This window comes from Corapipo altera, unplaced genomic scaffold, assembly GCF_003945725.1.
Source record: "Corapipo altera isolate COAL_440 unplaced genomic scaffold, ASM394572v1 0, whole genome shotgun sequence".
NCBI classification, from domain to species: Eukaryota; Metazoa; Chordata; class Aves; order Passeriformes; family Pipridae; genus Corapipo; species Corapipo altera.
In genome coordinates, this window is record NW_020884872.1 from 18,302,824 (window position 1) to 18,317,000 (window position 14,177).

The following is a 14,177-nucleotide window of genomic DNA, read 5'->3' on the forward strand; positions in this document are numbered from 1 at the left end:
GATAGCTGTATTACAGATCATGTTCTATTTAGAGACACAAATTGTTTAGGTTTACAGACAGCCATGAGAAACCACAGAATAATAGAATCGTTAAGGTTGGAAAGGCCTTTAAGAACACCAGTTCCAACTGTCAGCTCAGCACCACCACTATGTTTACCCTTCAAGCGTATCCTCAAGTGCCATATCCACATGTTTTTTTTTCATGATATCTAATGTAAACCTACTCCGGCATAGCTTCAGGCCATTTCCTCTCATCCTGTCACTTGCTACCCGGGAGAAGAGATTGACTCCCACCTCACTACAACATACTTTCAGGTAGTTATAGAGAGCAATAAGGTCTCCTGTCAGCCTCCTTTTCTCCAGCCTAAATAATCCCAGCTCCCTCAGCCATTCCTCATAGGACTTGTACTCCAGATCCTTCACCAGCTTTGTTGCCCTTCTCTGGACATTCTCCAGCACCTCAATGTCTTTCTTGCAGTGAGGGGCCCAGAACTGAACATAGAATTTGAGGTGCAGCCTCCTGAGTTCAGCTGGAAAATCACTGACCTAGTCCTTCTGGCCACACTATTTCTGATATAAGCCAGGATGCCACCAGCCTTCTTGGCCACCTGGGCACACTGCTGGCTCATGTTCAGCCAGCTGCCAATCAGCACCCCCAATTTCTTTTTCACCACCAGTGATCAGCTGCCAGCTGGATGTAACTCCATTCACCACCTCTCTCTGGGCCAGGCCATCCAGCCAGCTTTTACCTGGTGAAGAGTACATCTGTCCACATCATGATAAGACAGTTTCTCTAGGAGAATGCTATGGGAAATAATGTCAAAGGCTTTACTAATACCTAGACAATAATATCATCTGCTAAGCAGGTCATTTTGTCACAGATGGAGATCAGATTGGTCAAGTAAGACCTGCCTTTCCTAAATCCATGCTGGTTGGACCTTACCCCCTGATTGTCCTGTACTTGTTGCATGATGGCATTAGAGATGATCTTCATGACCTTCCCTGGCACCGGTGTCAGGCTGACAGGCCTGTAGTTCCCCAGATCCTTCTTCCAATGTCAAAATAAAACCATAAAACACCCACTCTTCTAAATAGGCCCTGCTCTTTCTCCTGCTTCTGTTGTTAATTAGTAACACCACTATGATAAATTTGGAAGAAAAACCCCCTTACTATCTGTAATATTACTATATGAACATTAGTTTTCTTGTTTGTGTCTGTGATCTTGCCTGCCTGCCTACAACTAAATCAAAAAGGAACTACATAATGAAAGGACCAGAAAAGAAAGCTAGGAAAGGAACCACCAGAGGCAGTTGAGACCATAGAATGGTTTGGATTGGAAGGGACATGGAAGATAATCTACTTCTCTGTGTCTGTGGTCTAATTGATTTTGTCCATCTGCCTTGTGCCTCTCCCTCTGCCTATCTGCTATCCTAATCCCTCTTCTTGCTCCCATGCAGCAGCTCCATGCACAAGGACTCCCTTTATCTTATAACTCCTTCCCACCCACAACCTACAAGCCCTTCTGAACTTGTTTCTCACACACCTTCCCATTTTAGTCCACACACATTCTTCAAAGTTTCTTCAGATTTACGAGGTTTTTGGCAGTGCAACAATGGGAGAGCTCCTGTACCAAACACAAACCTCTGACAGAAGTCTCAACAGAATTTCTTATCCCCAGAGATCAGGACTGTTCCCCACTCGGACAGAAGTGGCAGACTCAGAAGCTGGAAGCCTAACACGAAAAGAGAAGAAACCTTGTATTTTCCGAACTCCTAAGATCAAAGCATGAATTTTACTGAACGCATTTTCAGAGACAAATATGCCAGCAAGCATTTTGCTTGTTTTTCATAAATACCTCAAATACAGAAACTAAAATTTTCTATGAAAATCATGTTTACTCCAACAACGTCTGAACAGCAGCAATTTCAGGCATGGTCTCTCCTGCAGTCTGTGTAGCTGAGTATGTTGATAAAGTGTCTAACCCACACTTGACCCAACCACAGGAGATGCTAGAGGCCTCTAGTGAACTGAAAGCTGGAAGTGGTGATTTTGTTCTAAACCAGTGACTTCCAGGGTGTAGTGCATTATCTCTTGCTGTGCAGTAATAAATCCCAAGCAAGGTGCATGCACATCATAACAAATTTTATGGGGAAGGGCAGAGCTAAACAGTTTCTTGGAGAAGCTTGTTGTAAGCCAGCAAATTGTTTGTAGCTATGGCATTTTTCAGGCACTGCCAGAAGAAGGGCTGAGACTGAGGGTTAGTTGGCCATTCCAGGACAGAATTTCGGCACAGCCTCTTCCTCAGACGGACATAGCGCGACTTCTGCAAAACCTTCTCAAGAAATATCAAGATAATGACATCCAGTTTTTCATCTAGAAGCCGCTGGTGGGCCATGTAAAAGGTTGTCCTGAAACTGCCACTTTTAATATACTTATTGGTCAGCACAAATACAGTCTTTTTGCTTAGCTGAATGCTCTGGGAAAGGTTGTCAAAGACTGGCTGTCCTGGGAGCCAGTCCCTTGCTTCCAGGCACAAGTTGAACTGCCTGGCTTTTTGGTCTTCCAGCCTTCTAACCAGTTCTTCCATCACCCAGTCATTCACAGCTGGATCTTCGTTGTCATAGGCAATAAAAGCATCGTAACAGGCACCTGGTAAAGATAAACGCCGATAGCCCTTCAGCTTGGCAGTGCAGTAATGGTAACTATACCACACATCCCAGAAGTACAGATGGCTCATCACTGCAAGCACCATAAAGCTGAGGATGGTTGAAGCTGATAGAGCGTACAGGATCAAATATGAGGTGTCCAGCTCACAGGTATACAGATCCAAGAAAACCACACTCCTTCCCTTATGTGCCCCTGGGCCAGCACAGGTCACGTCTGAGGCCAGAAGAGGAATAGTCACCTGAGTCTGATTGATCCACCAGACAAACCACACGGCCTCGCAGTTGCACTTGAAAGGGTTGCCATGCAAAAGCAGCATCTTCAGGTTGTTGATGACATTTTCAGGGAAGCTAGATTTCTTAATTATTTCAATCTTGTTTGAGCTGAGGTCCAAATACCTCAGTTTAAAAGCACCTCTGAGAAAATGTTTGGTTAGCTGCTGAATATGATTGTTTCGGAGCATCAGTTCTTGCAGTGATGAGGAGCAATTGGACAGTTCTCGGGGAACAGTGGTCAGAAGGTTATTGCTCAGGTCCAGAGTTACTAGTTTCTTCAGATAGTGGAGATTTTCCCAGTTGAAACTCTTTAGTCGATTATTGGTTAAGTTGAGGAGCTTGAGTTTGGGAGGCATTGCTTCAAAAACAGTGGGAGGTAAAAAACTGAGCGAGTTGAAGGATATATCCAGGTCTTCCAGGCTGGTCAGATTCTTGAAGAAGGATAAGTATCTAGCATTGCCATCCATCCATAAAACATCTAAACGATTTCCTCTAAATTCTAAAATTTGAAGAGATTGACTTTCCATTCCTGTGTTAATGGTGGTAGAAATGTCATTATCGTTCATCATCAGCTTTCTCAAATGGTCTAGGTTTTTCACAAAATTAAGCACATGAGTAATACCTTCTGCCAGAAAATAATGTTGATTATTGCTCAGGTCAAGAATTTCTAAGTGTTCTAGCTCTTTGAAAGCAGTTTGGTATAGCAAATCGACCCTGTTGTTAGAAAAATCCAGATATTTCAATCCAGACAAGTAGGAGAATTCACTTCCATTTAAAGTTTGACTTATTGCATTATCTGACAAATTGAGACACGTAAGGGAGCTAAGTCCCTGGAAGTCTGAGGGGTTAATAAAAAATACATTATTTCTGCTCAAATCCAGAGTTTTTCCGTATTGCAGGCATTCTTCCTTAACTGAAGATTGGTAGGAAGCAGCCTCTTTATCTTTGGAACGGCAACTTCGTCCATACACATCATACCTAAAATAATGCATCTCTTGTAGTACTTGCCTGTTGTACTGCTCTACTGAAAACCTAGGATTAGAGCAGAATCCATTGGAGTTGCTTTCCCCTGAAGAAGGAGAAATTTTATTCACTGAGAGGTCTATGAACTTAAGAGCTGGGAATTCTTCGAACACTGTCAGGTTTGCAACTTTAATAAAATTAGTCCCAAGATCCAAGACGGTGAGATTCCTAAGACTGAGCAGTGGGCGTAGATCCTCCTTTCTCAGTTCTTTAAAGACATAACCCTTAAGCCTCAAGGTTTCCAGATTAGAGAGGGAAGAAAATGTCTCAGACAGTTTCAAGAAGGGTGAATACAACTTGAGTTCAAAATTAAAGGACAGATCAAGCTCCACCAGGCTGGGGACAAACTTCAAAAACTGAGCGTCTCCAATCTCCTTCATGAGGAAATTTTGGGAGAGGTCAAGTTCTTTGAGGTTCTTGATGTTTTTAAACCAACTGCTGGGTATGCTCTGAAGAGAGTTACTGTGAAGTCGCAAAATTCTTAAATTTTTCAAGGAATCAAAAGCCTTTGAATGTATCTGAATTGAGCCACTGGTGCAGGGAATGCAAGGATATGGGGCATCATAGCAACGTGGGCAGTTGCCACTCAGATCGAGAATTTCTAAGTTGGGAAGGGCACTTAAATCCTGTTCTTGAATCACTTGAATCCTGTTATTGTAAATATACAGTTCCTTCAAAGTAGATGACAAATTGGGTGGAATGTGTGTTAAGTTGTTGGACTTCAGGGATAGTATTGTTAATTTTTTCAGCTCCAGAAAGGCTGTTTCCTCAATTTCAAATGAAACATTGCATGGATTGCGGTAGTAACAGTTCTGTCCCAGATACAATACCTCTATGTTTCCTAGCTCTGACAAGTTGACTTTTTGGATAGAAAAGATAGTATTTGCTTCCAGGCTCAACAGGGTTAAGGTAGTAGGAAGACCTCGGGGTATTTCCAACAACTGGTTTGCATCCAAGTAGAGTGACTTGAGTCTTGTCAGGGCAGCAAAACTGCCATTCTCAATCTCCAGTCTTCTGTTGCAGACAAGATCTTTGGGCCCCAGTCTGACAGGCACACAGTTGCATCTGAAGTCAATCTCCATGAGGTTTTTCAGTTGAGCAAAGGATGTTGGATAGATATGGGGAATATGGTTAATACTCAGGGTGAGGTTGGTGGCGTTTTCAGGGATCCCTCTGGGGACTTGTGTGAGACGCCGGTAGGTGCAGTCCACTGTCACAGTACCTTCTGAAGATTTAACATCACAGGGCAAAGTTTTGGGAAACCAAGCTCCAGACAGCAGCATCGGAAACAGGAAGAGCAAGACAAATAGCAAAGCATCTGACATCTTTGCACGAAGTACCTAAAAATAAGGAAGCACAGGTATTAATGTAAGGTAATTAAACATTTCACCCACACACTGGGTCAGACCAAATAGGTCTACACTTGTAGATGTGCAGGATTATAAGTTTTGTTGGTATTTTGTTGGTATTCCTTACTTTATTATCACGATGTATTGCAGTGTTAATATAAATATCACTCTCTAAATAAGGAATTGGTAAAAAAATCTACTGAAAAAGTGGTAACACAGGTGATTGAAATTTAATCCCTATAAATGTTCTTTTCTTTTAAGGGGAAACAGGAGGTGTTAAACTTCCAGCAGATTGCCATTGCATTCTGGAGTAGATGAGCAAAGTTACTGTTTCATAGTGTATGATGGATAAAATCTATAGTCACTTAAAAACTGGTGTAGACTTTCGAACTTACTGAAGCGTCAGCACAGCTGGAGAGTTGACCTAAACCAGTCTATGGCTTTATTTCCATAAGGTTTAATACCACTTTGCATTTTCACTCTTCAATAAGGACAGGGGGTTGAGAAAACACTGTAGCGATGTGAAGTGTGAAAATGAAAATCAAAGACAGGTTTAAAATTGGGCATGTTTCATACAAGACTAATAAGCAATAAATACCCAGAGCCAAAATCCCACAGGCATTTAAAGAAACTTTCAAAACATTCTCTGTGTCTGTCAAGTCTTTGTGCTCTTGCCTACTTTATAGATTTATGTGTATTATGGGAAGGACAATAAGCTTTTAATATGTCACAGTTTACCCATTACTTCCTCAGCAGTGGTCAGTGTCAAAGAAACCCTGTCTGGCAAGTTGCCAGCCTTGGCTTGTATGACACAGGCAGAGAGGCCGTAACCATTTTGCTGCACTGCCCAACATCTTAACTGCTGGCATCAGGTGCTGGCCATTTCTCCCTTGAAAACTCAGTGTTGAAGGCTTGGAGATGCACGACACATAGAGGGCTCTTAAATAAGCAGGATTTATCTGGATAATATTGATTAAATGTTAAAACCCAGGTAAGCAGCAGAAAATTGGAGGATTAGGTAAAATGTCAAGGTAAGATACAAGGAAACGGTTTTTTCGCTTTAGCTGGGGCAGAAGAATATACAGAGACCTGCTCAAAGCAATCTGTGCAAACCCTGTTGAGTGTTACAAAGACATGCCTTGCAGGTGACACAGACTTGGAGGTGAAGCGAACCTTCCTGTTGCATGCTCTGTTTACTTCGACCACAGTGTCTCCTAGACAACTTTGTGTTTCTGTGTTACCTTAGAGAACTATGCTAAACCTACCTCTGCATCCATGTACCTGGAGGAGTGCTCTAGTGACCTGCAGGGCAGCAGATGTGTGAGAAGGCAGATCAAGTCTCACACAGCACTGCACTTCTGCTATCTAGAGTCCACAGCCTAATGGTGTCACTTTGGGGATTCAGAGCCTCAGAAGAAAAAATGTAGAAGTCCACTGCAGATGTAACCTAGTACAGTACTACACCCCAGCCTTTCCTATTCCACATTCTTTCCTATTCCCTGGCAATGCTACAGTGCCACTTTCTTTTCAGCAGATCCTCTTAGAAAAGGCAAGGGAGCTAAATTATATGGCTGGTAGGAATCAAAGAAACCACCATTTGGTTATTCATTGTGGAATTCACGTTGGACTCTCACCCAGATGGACGCCACTGAGTAAGAGAGTTTACCAGCATTTTCAGCTCAGTCTAGCCAATCCCCTTGAGAGGAGGATTAACTTTTCTGATTTCCTGATGTAGAAAAGTCTTTGGATGAAAATGATGCATAAGAATAATCAGAGTATGTGGGGGGCAATTTGGAAAAGATAATAAGCATTCATTTCCTCCAAGCTCCCTAGATCTTTTTCTTAAACTCTTTTTTCTCCACTAATGCAGTCAGGGATGTGAAAGGAAGAAGGGAGGGCTCTACCATTGCTATTCATTACATGGAATACTGAAGGTCTTTCTTCGAGTGACAAGTGACAGAACCAAAGAAAAATCTTTATATATTCTTGTAAATATTTTGTCTTCCTTCCTTCCATCCTTTTTTCCAGGAAATACACCATATTATGCATGTAAAAGACATTATGAGATTAAAGAAAAGCCAGAGAGTGCCTATCCAAACCAAATGGCCTATGATGTCCCAGCATCTGCCTCTCTCCATCTCTTGCTTTAGCAGACCAATGGATCCCAGGGCCAGGACCATTATCCAAGGCATGTTCCCATGGAGCATGGTAGAGAGGCTGTAGGGGAACTGCAGAGACTCTCTGCACTGCAGGACATATTGCTCCATTGTATTGATGCCAATTACCTTTATCTGTTGATGCAGAACACAGCAGAGCTTGAAGTGCCAGTCACCAGCCATGGACAAAGAACCTGCAGTCACTGAGGGAAAAATACTGACAGTTGCTGCACGTCAGACTCCAGGAGCCATTCTAACTTTAAAGGAAGGACGGAAAAGTAAATTAGATTCAACCTTTAAAGATTTGATAAGCCACATTAAGCCATTCTATCCAAGCACTAGAACAGGACAGGGGCAAGGTGTAATTGCAGTCTAGATTGACAGCACGAACTTCCTACATGAACTCATAAGCAGCCACTGCCCATAATTTCAGGTGCTTACCCAAGGTCCTCAATTCATTGTCACCAAACTGGGCTGCACTGATGTTCAAGAGAGAGTGGGAGAGGAGAGAGCGAGAGAAAGCGAGAGCCAGAGCAAGAGAGCCCCTCTGTAGGTGCTGCTAGGCTCTGGAGATGGAAGGAGCTCTGACTGACTACACACCAGAGACTCACACTGCTGATTTAGGTGCCTGAAATTAGGTGCAATGAATATGGGCCTTAAAAGTCTTCATAAATATGTTTCTAGGTTTCTTAAGAAGTCAAAGAAGACCTTTGGAGCATTTACAATACTCAGATTTTGAACTCTCACGTATTACAGTATTATTAGGAACCTAAGTGTTATTGCAGAGCTAGCCTAGCTCCTACCATCTTTATGCTTCATTTCTTTGTATATTCTTCTCTTTCCTAATATCTTTGTAATGTATTATGTATTTTAACTGTAAGCTGTTGCATTCTGGTGTTATATCTGACTATTTGCATGTGTAAGACTTAGGAGCTGTTTAAGTACCAGAACAAATAAAGACTTAAATAGGAGAAACAAGCAAAGTCTTTGCAATGAGAAGCTTATTTAAAAGTACAGCTGGAGTGTGCATGTGAACTGTTCTTTTCTCTGTGATCTACGCTTGGCTTCATAAGAAGTTCAAAAAGCAGTAATCTACTGATCCTAATGGGCATGTGCAAAAACCCTTAATGATTTAGAGTGTTCTTCAAATATTCAGCAACAGTACAACTAGGTGTTTCTGAAGAAAGTTTTTCTGTAGAGATTTCACATGTATTTTAAGAGATAACAGGAGGAAAGTGTAGAGAAAAATGAACACTTTAGAAGTTACAGCAATTAGAAAAGACATTATTATACACGTTCTGTAGCACCGCAGTACAAGTAAGTATTAGACCAAAGAAATGCTTTCCCTTCCTTTCATAATGCACTGCAGCTTCTAATTATAATAGTAAAACTGAACAGTTAGAAAGCAGAAAAGCAGAAAATGTTCTTAAAGTCTTCCACAACAGTTCAGCAAAATTTAAAAAAGCAAATTTAAAATGAAAGTTTAACATACCATTTTCTGTGTGCTTCCAGATCTGGTAGATTTTTTGTTTGAAGAGTCTGTAAATCAGAGCAGAAGAAAACAGCATAAAAGTGGTCCCCCTGGTTCAGATGAGGTCCAGAGGAGAGTAAAATATGACATAACTTACTCAAGACAACAGCAGTAATCACTGCTCTATTACTACTCTTCACCTCAACTGCAACTTGAGAAATAATTGAATGTGAAACAACTGTTGCAACCCACTTCCTCAAATATTTGTACTTAAAACAACAGTACCTCATTTTCTGCTCCACCCCTAAGAAATAATGGAGTACTCTTATTTTCCCCCTGAATGAGTAATTTTCACATTACTCATAAATCCACGTGCTTTTATTCTGCAGTTTATATGCTGCAATTTACTGTTTTCTTCGTTACTTTTGAACAGTTTTCATTTCAACTGCATTTTACCTTGCTACAGTGTCACACCATAAAGAACTATAAGACCTACTCAGAAGAGATAAATATTCAAGCCACAGGGAACTCTGAAGGGGGACAGTTGTGAAGTATTTGGCCACAAAATTTAAAATCAATCAGCTGGGAGACAAGCACACTACATAAGGGTAACCAGTCACTTCAGACAATTAACATTTGCAGGAGATCAAGTTCCTCCTTTCACCCATCCCCCTTTTTTAGTATAAGTTGCATGAATAGAGATACAGACATGGTTAATTGATGTTAAAAATTGTTTAGATTTAGAAGTTTAGTAAGTTTTATAATTATTATTATTATTTTGGCATTCATTCCTGATGCAAATAGCTTCAAGAACTGGGACAGTTCTAAGCTGAACACTTTATGGAAGAAATGTCTATTAAGTGAATGGGACTTTGAGGAAGGGAACCAAAATAAAGCATGATAAAAACGGTAGTGGTAAGGGCATAGGAAACAGCATACAGAAAGGTGAAAATTGCATGGGAGAGTGTAAAAGGGTCAGAATTAAAAATTACAAGGATAGACTTAAGCTGGTGACAATCCAGCATGACACAGAACACGGTGTCTGTCTGAGAGTTTCTTACTTAGAAGTCTCTGTGCTTAGCAGAACAGTCTAGTTCAATGATTAGGATATTTATTAGGTGGAGTTTGTGGGGGTTTTCATGTCTTCTTTCCCTACATATTTTTATTTATATTTTAAATAGCAATTCGTAATTTCTTTCACCATGATGGAGCTGAGAAACTCATTTCAGATGCCTAGAACCTGAAGAATGAACAGGGAAAGAATTTGCAGTCATATTTGCAAATTCCCTGTGTTTAGAGTCTGAGTCATTTAGACACGAACACAAACCCAAGAAAGTCATTGCCATTTTAATCAGGGCCTAGGAAAAGGCTCATTAATTCCCAACTATATTAATTCGGGACTATATTTCTCACCCTTGTGGCTGAATACTAAAATACTACAACAAAGTATGATTCCTCTGCTCTTTATTGATAACTGGATTTTGCTTTCCACGCAAGATGCACTGAGGTTTTCACTGAGTGCTACTGTAACTAATGCAGAAATCTTACTAAAATCCTACTATGTGCTGCAAGGACATTCAACACATTTCTAGTAGGATGAAAACCTGCACTACAAACACTAGTTATTCCGCTCTGGATTTTTCACACCCTATGTGACCACAAAGGAAAGTTACCTTCCACTCATTTATAATTATTCACCAAATATGCTTAATTAATCATGAAAGAAGAGACTGAGTTGGCACAAGTTTGACTGTGTATGTTGATTTCTTCAAGCACCCAGCCATTCCCTGGTACATGACACTGGAGCATGAGACGCTTAACGTCCACTTGCTTTGATTGCAAGTAGGTTTTCTAAATCACAGTGTCCAGTAACGCAACCCTGTAATCTTTGACAGGTGCTCAGTATCTTTGGAGATCTCCCTTGCAGCCTAAACCTACAAACTGTGGAAAGTTTAAGAGCTGTACTGACACTTAGCATTTCCTTTTGGAATAAGGCTGACTTTTTTATATTAGGAATTTGCTGTCACCCATCTAAGAGCTCGAGTTTCAATTCTGTTCAAAGTGAAACTGCAGCTTTTAGCTGAACACCAATAGAAATGCAGAGTACTTTTTTGCCGCCTTTTTTTCTTTTTCTTTTTTTTTACCTAAGAAATGTGGGTAAAAAATTACAATATTTTCCTTCAAAAGGTGGGAGTAAATGTACACTAGCATAGAAGTCCAGAATTTCTGAACTATAATTTGGTTTTTAAAGGCACAAGGAGTCACTGATTTACTGATTTCAAAAGTTCGGTTTCCATCAGATGCTGCACAAAATGTCTTTTGTCTGTGTTGTGAAACACAAGGAAACTGAAAGCCAGTTACTGCATCACATGTTAGGGGAAGATTCACTGGTAACACTAAATGTATATTGCTGCCTCTGTGAAAGAAGAATATCATTTAAAATAAAGCAGGAGTCCTTAATTGTCTAAATCCTTTGTGTAGAGGTTTGGTTGTCAGTTGGCTTGTAATCAGATCAGTAAACTCACATTTCCTTTCTTTTTATTCCTAATGTCTTGCAGTAAAATCTTTTCTTTATAGTGCCAACCCTCATATCAAGAATGATGATACCACCCCACATATTCATGGTTAATACAACATTCAGTGTAAGATTGCATAATTTACCCAGGAAATTATTCAAGAAAACCAGTTAGGTTGTGCACTTTTGAAATAAATAAGCTGACTCTTCAAAGTGATGTAGACAGATGTACGAAAAGAACCACAAAGAGACATGGACAGGAAAATTGAGGAAATTAAAACAAAATGACTTGCAGAAGCCTTAAAGCTTCTGTATGTATGATCTGTGTATGTAATGCAGGATCCTTGCTGATAGTAGTTGCAGAAATGTGTATTAAACACTAAAAGTAACCAAAACAATAAGGAGAAGACAGCAGTGGAGGAGACTGGCCAAAAACAAGGGCAGAGGAGTACTCAGAGCTCTGGTGAGGGAGGAGACCCAAACCACCCAGGGCGCTGAGGTACCACTGAGGGAGCCTCCTCTACCACAGAAATAGTCTTGGTCATTTCTGAAAGCTGAGGCTGCCCCAGGCTACATCTGTGCCAACACTGACTGACTGGTGTTTACAACAGGTTACACTTGTGTACTGGAAGCAAAGGTGCCTGCCACTTTTACTGAAAGTGAGTTGCCTTCAAGAGAGGTAGAAGGCATCCAGAACTACCTGAAATAAGATGGAGCTGTTTTCCAAGCTCTCCAGGGTCAGCAATGCAGCTACACCTCTCCTGTTTGTTTCTTCCTAAGGGACTGATAAGATAGAGTAGCCAGAGAGGGCATCCCTGCTTTTCTCTGGGAGATGAGGACGAGAAGGAGTGCCAAGGCAGTAATGTTGGGAGCAGTGGGGCACGCTAATGTAGGAACTGCTGGCAAATAATAAAACTGGCCGGTTTAGAGGAATTCTGGCACTTGTGAGAGAGATATCCTCAACTCCTACTTTTTATTGATAACATTACTAGCCTTTTTTAATGTTTAATATAGGTAATCTTGCCATGGTTTATGAAGTCATTCTCAGGTAAAAGCACTGAGAGAGTACTGAAATAACCTCTGCAGAACAAGATGGAACTCAGACACTGCTGGACCCAAACAAATCACGTATCAGGAAAACAGCTTCAAAGGAAATAAAGGCTTAAGATTAGGGCAAGCAAGTGTAATGAGGCTCATATTAAACATGCAAGCGTGTTAATATTCTGATTTATTATAGTATTTGATATTCCTTTTTCAAAAATTGTGCATGACATTTTTATGGCTGAGGGCTACCACTCAACAGAGAAGGAAATGGAGCTGTTGTACCAAGTCCAGAGGAGGGCCACAAAGTTGATAAGGGGACAAGAGCACCTCTCCTACAAAGACAGGTTGAGAAAATTTGGGCTATTCAGCCTGAAGAAGATCTCATAGCAGCCTTCCAGTATCTGAAAGGGGCCTACAAGGAAGCCGGAGAGGGACTCCTCATCAGGAACTGTATTGATAGGACAAGGAATAATGGATTGAAATTGAATGGGTTCAAACTGACATAGAGAAAAGAAGAAATTATTTGCTCTAAGTGTGGTGAGGCACTGGAACAGGTTACCCAAAGCAGCTCTTGGGTGGAGATAAAGCTGGGTTAATAAATAAGAAATAAAAAAGGGTAGATGATGGAAAAATGATCACTCACCACCTCCTCACAGTAAAGCAATGCCCAGCTGGCCTCACAGTGACATCTGGTTTTGCCAAACCCTCATCCCTCCACTCTCCATCCCAATTTTATTGCTGCACATGGAACTATAATGGCTTGGGTTATCCCTTTGGTCCGCTGGGTTCTGCAAACTTGGTTGTGTCCCCTGCCAGACTCTTGCTCATCCGCAGTCTACTCACCAGTGTAAAAAGGCCTTGAGGTTCTGAATCTACCCTCCCAATTCTCTCCCAAACCAGGTTGTGTGGAGCTTGGCTGCCAGCCTGGGGCAGCCACCACTCAACACACCAGAGACCAGAGCACTGGCATTGACAGCAGACGCCTGACAAGCAACTGAGAAAGAGACTTGTACAGTGAAAACATGCTCAGATTTCACTCCCAATAGTCCACTGCTTCAGCAACAGCCTCTGAACATTTGACACTTCAAACCCCTGGAGTCTATGGCAAGAGGTTCCAGAAAGGCTGCAAATGTCAGGTATTCTTACCAAGAAAGGCAAAAACGTATACTTCCACAAAGGCAGGAGAACAAGACAAAAAAAAGTTTCTAGACAAATATGAGCTAAATCCTCCAACTTATGCTATGCAATGTGGCTTTTCTTCATCATTTCAAAATGATGCTGCTGAATGAGGAATGTTTCCCACCAGGTTGAAGTGTCAGCTGATCTTCAGACCAGAATCCAGGCATGGAGGGGGGAGCATAGAGCGTTAAACGCCAAACACCTCACAATTCTCTGTTTCCATGGCTTTAATTCCGTCAAAATGGATGCGGTTTTCACAGAGCTGCTGGAATTCACCCATAACTCTTCATAAGCATTTCAAGTGCGCAAAAGGCAGCAGACACAGTAAGCTTAATTCTGCCATTTTCCTTCTGCTCTTTCCCCCATCTCATTCTGTTAAACAGCGTTGAGTAGGTTTACTTACAACCATGCGAGAAATACAAACTTCAACTGCTCATGAAATGTTAACTCGGACTCCCAAGGAAATTTAAACATTGTATCCCTTCTGTCAGACCATAAAAA

General features: G+C 41.2%; 1 protein-coding gene across 1 annotated transcript; it reads right to left on the minus strand.

Moving 5' to 3' along the window:
• Positions 1 to 1,784: 1,784 nt before the first annotated feature.
• Positions 1,785 to 11,920, minus strand: LOC113946184 (toll-like receptor 7). The gene is given in 5 exon segments (XM_027641170.1): positions 1,785 to 5,302; positions 7,597 to 7,680; positions 7,683 to 7,720; positions 8,960 to 9,049; positions 9,052 to 11,920. Coding segments are annotated over 5 exon segments (3,390 nt in total). The 5' UTR covers positions 9,089 to 11,920; the 3' UTR covers positions 1,785 to 2,161.
• Between the last annotated feature and the right edge of the window lie 2,257 nt (positions 11,921 to 14,177).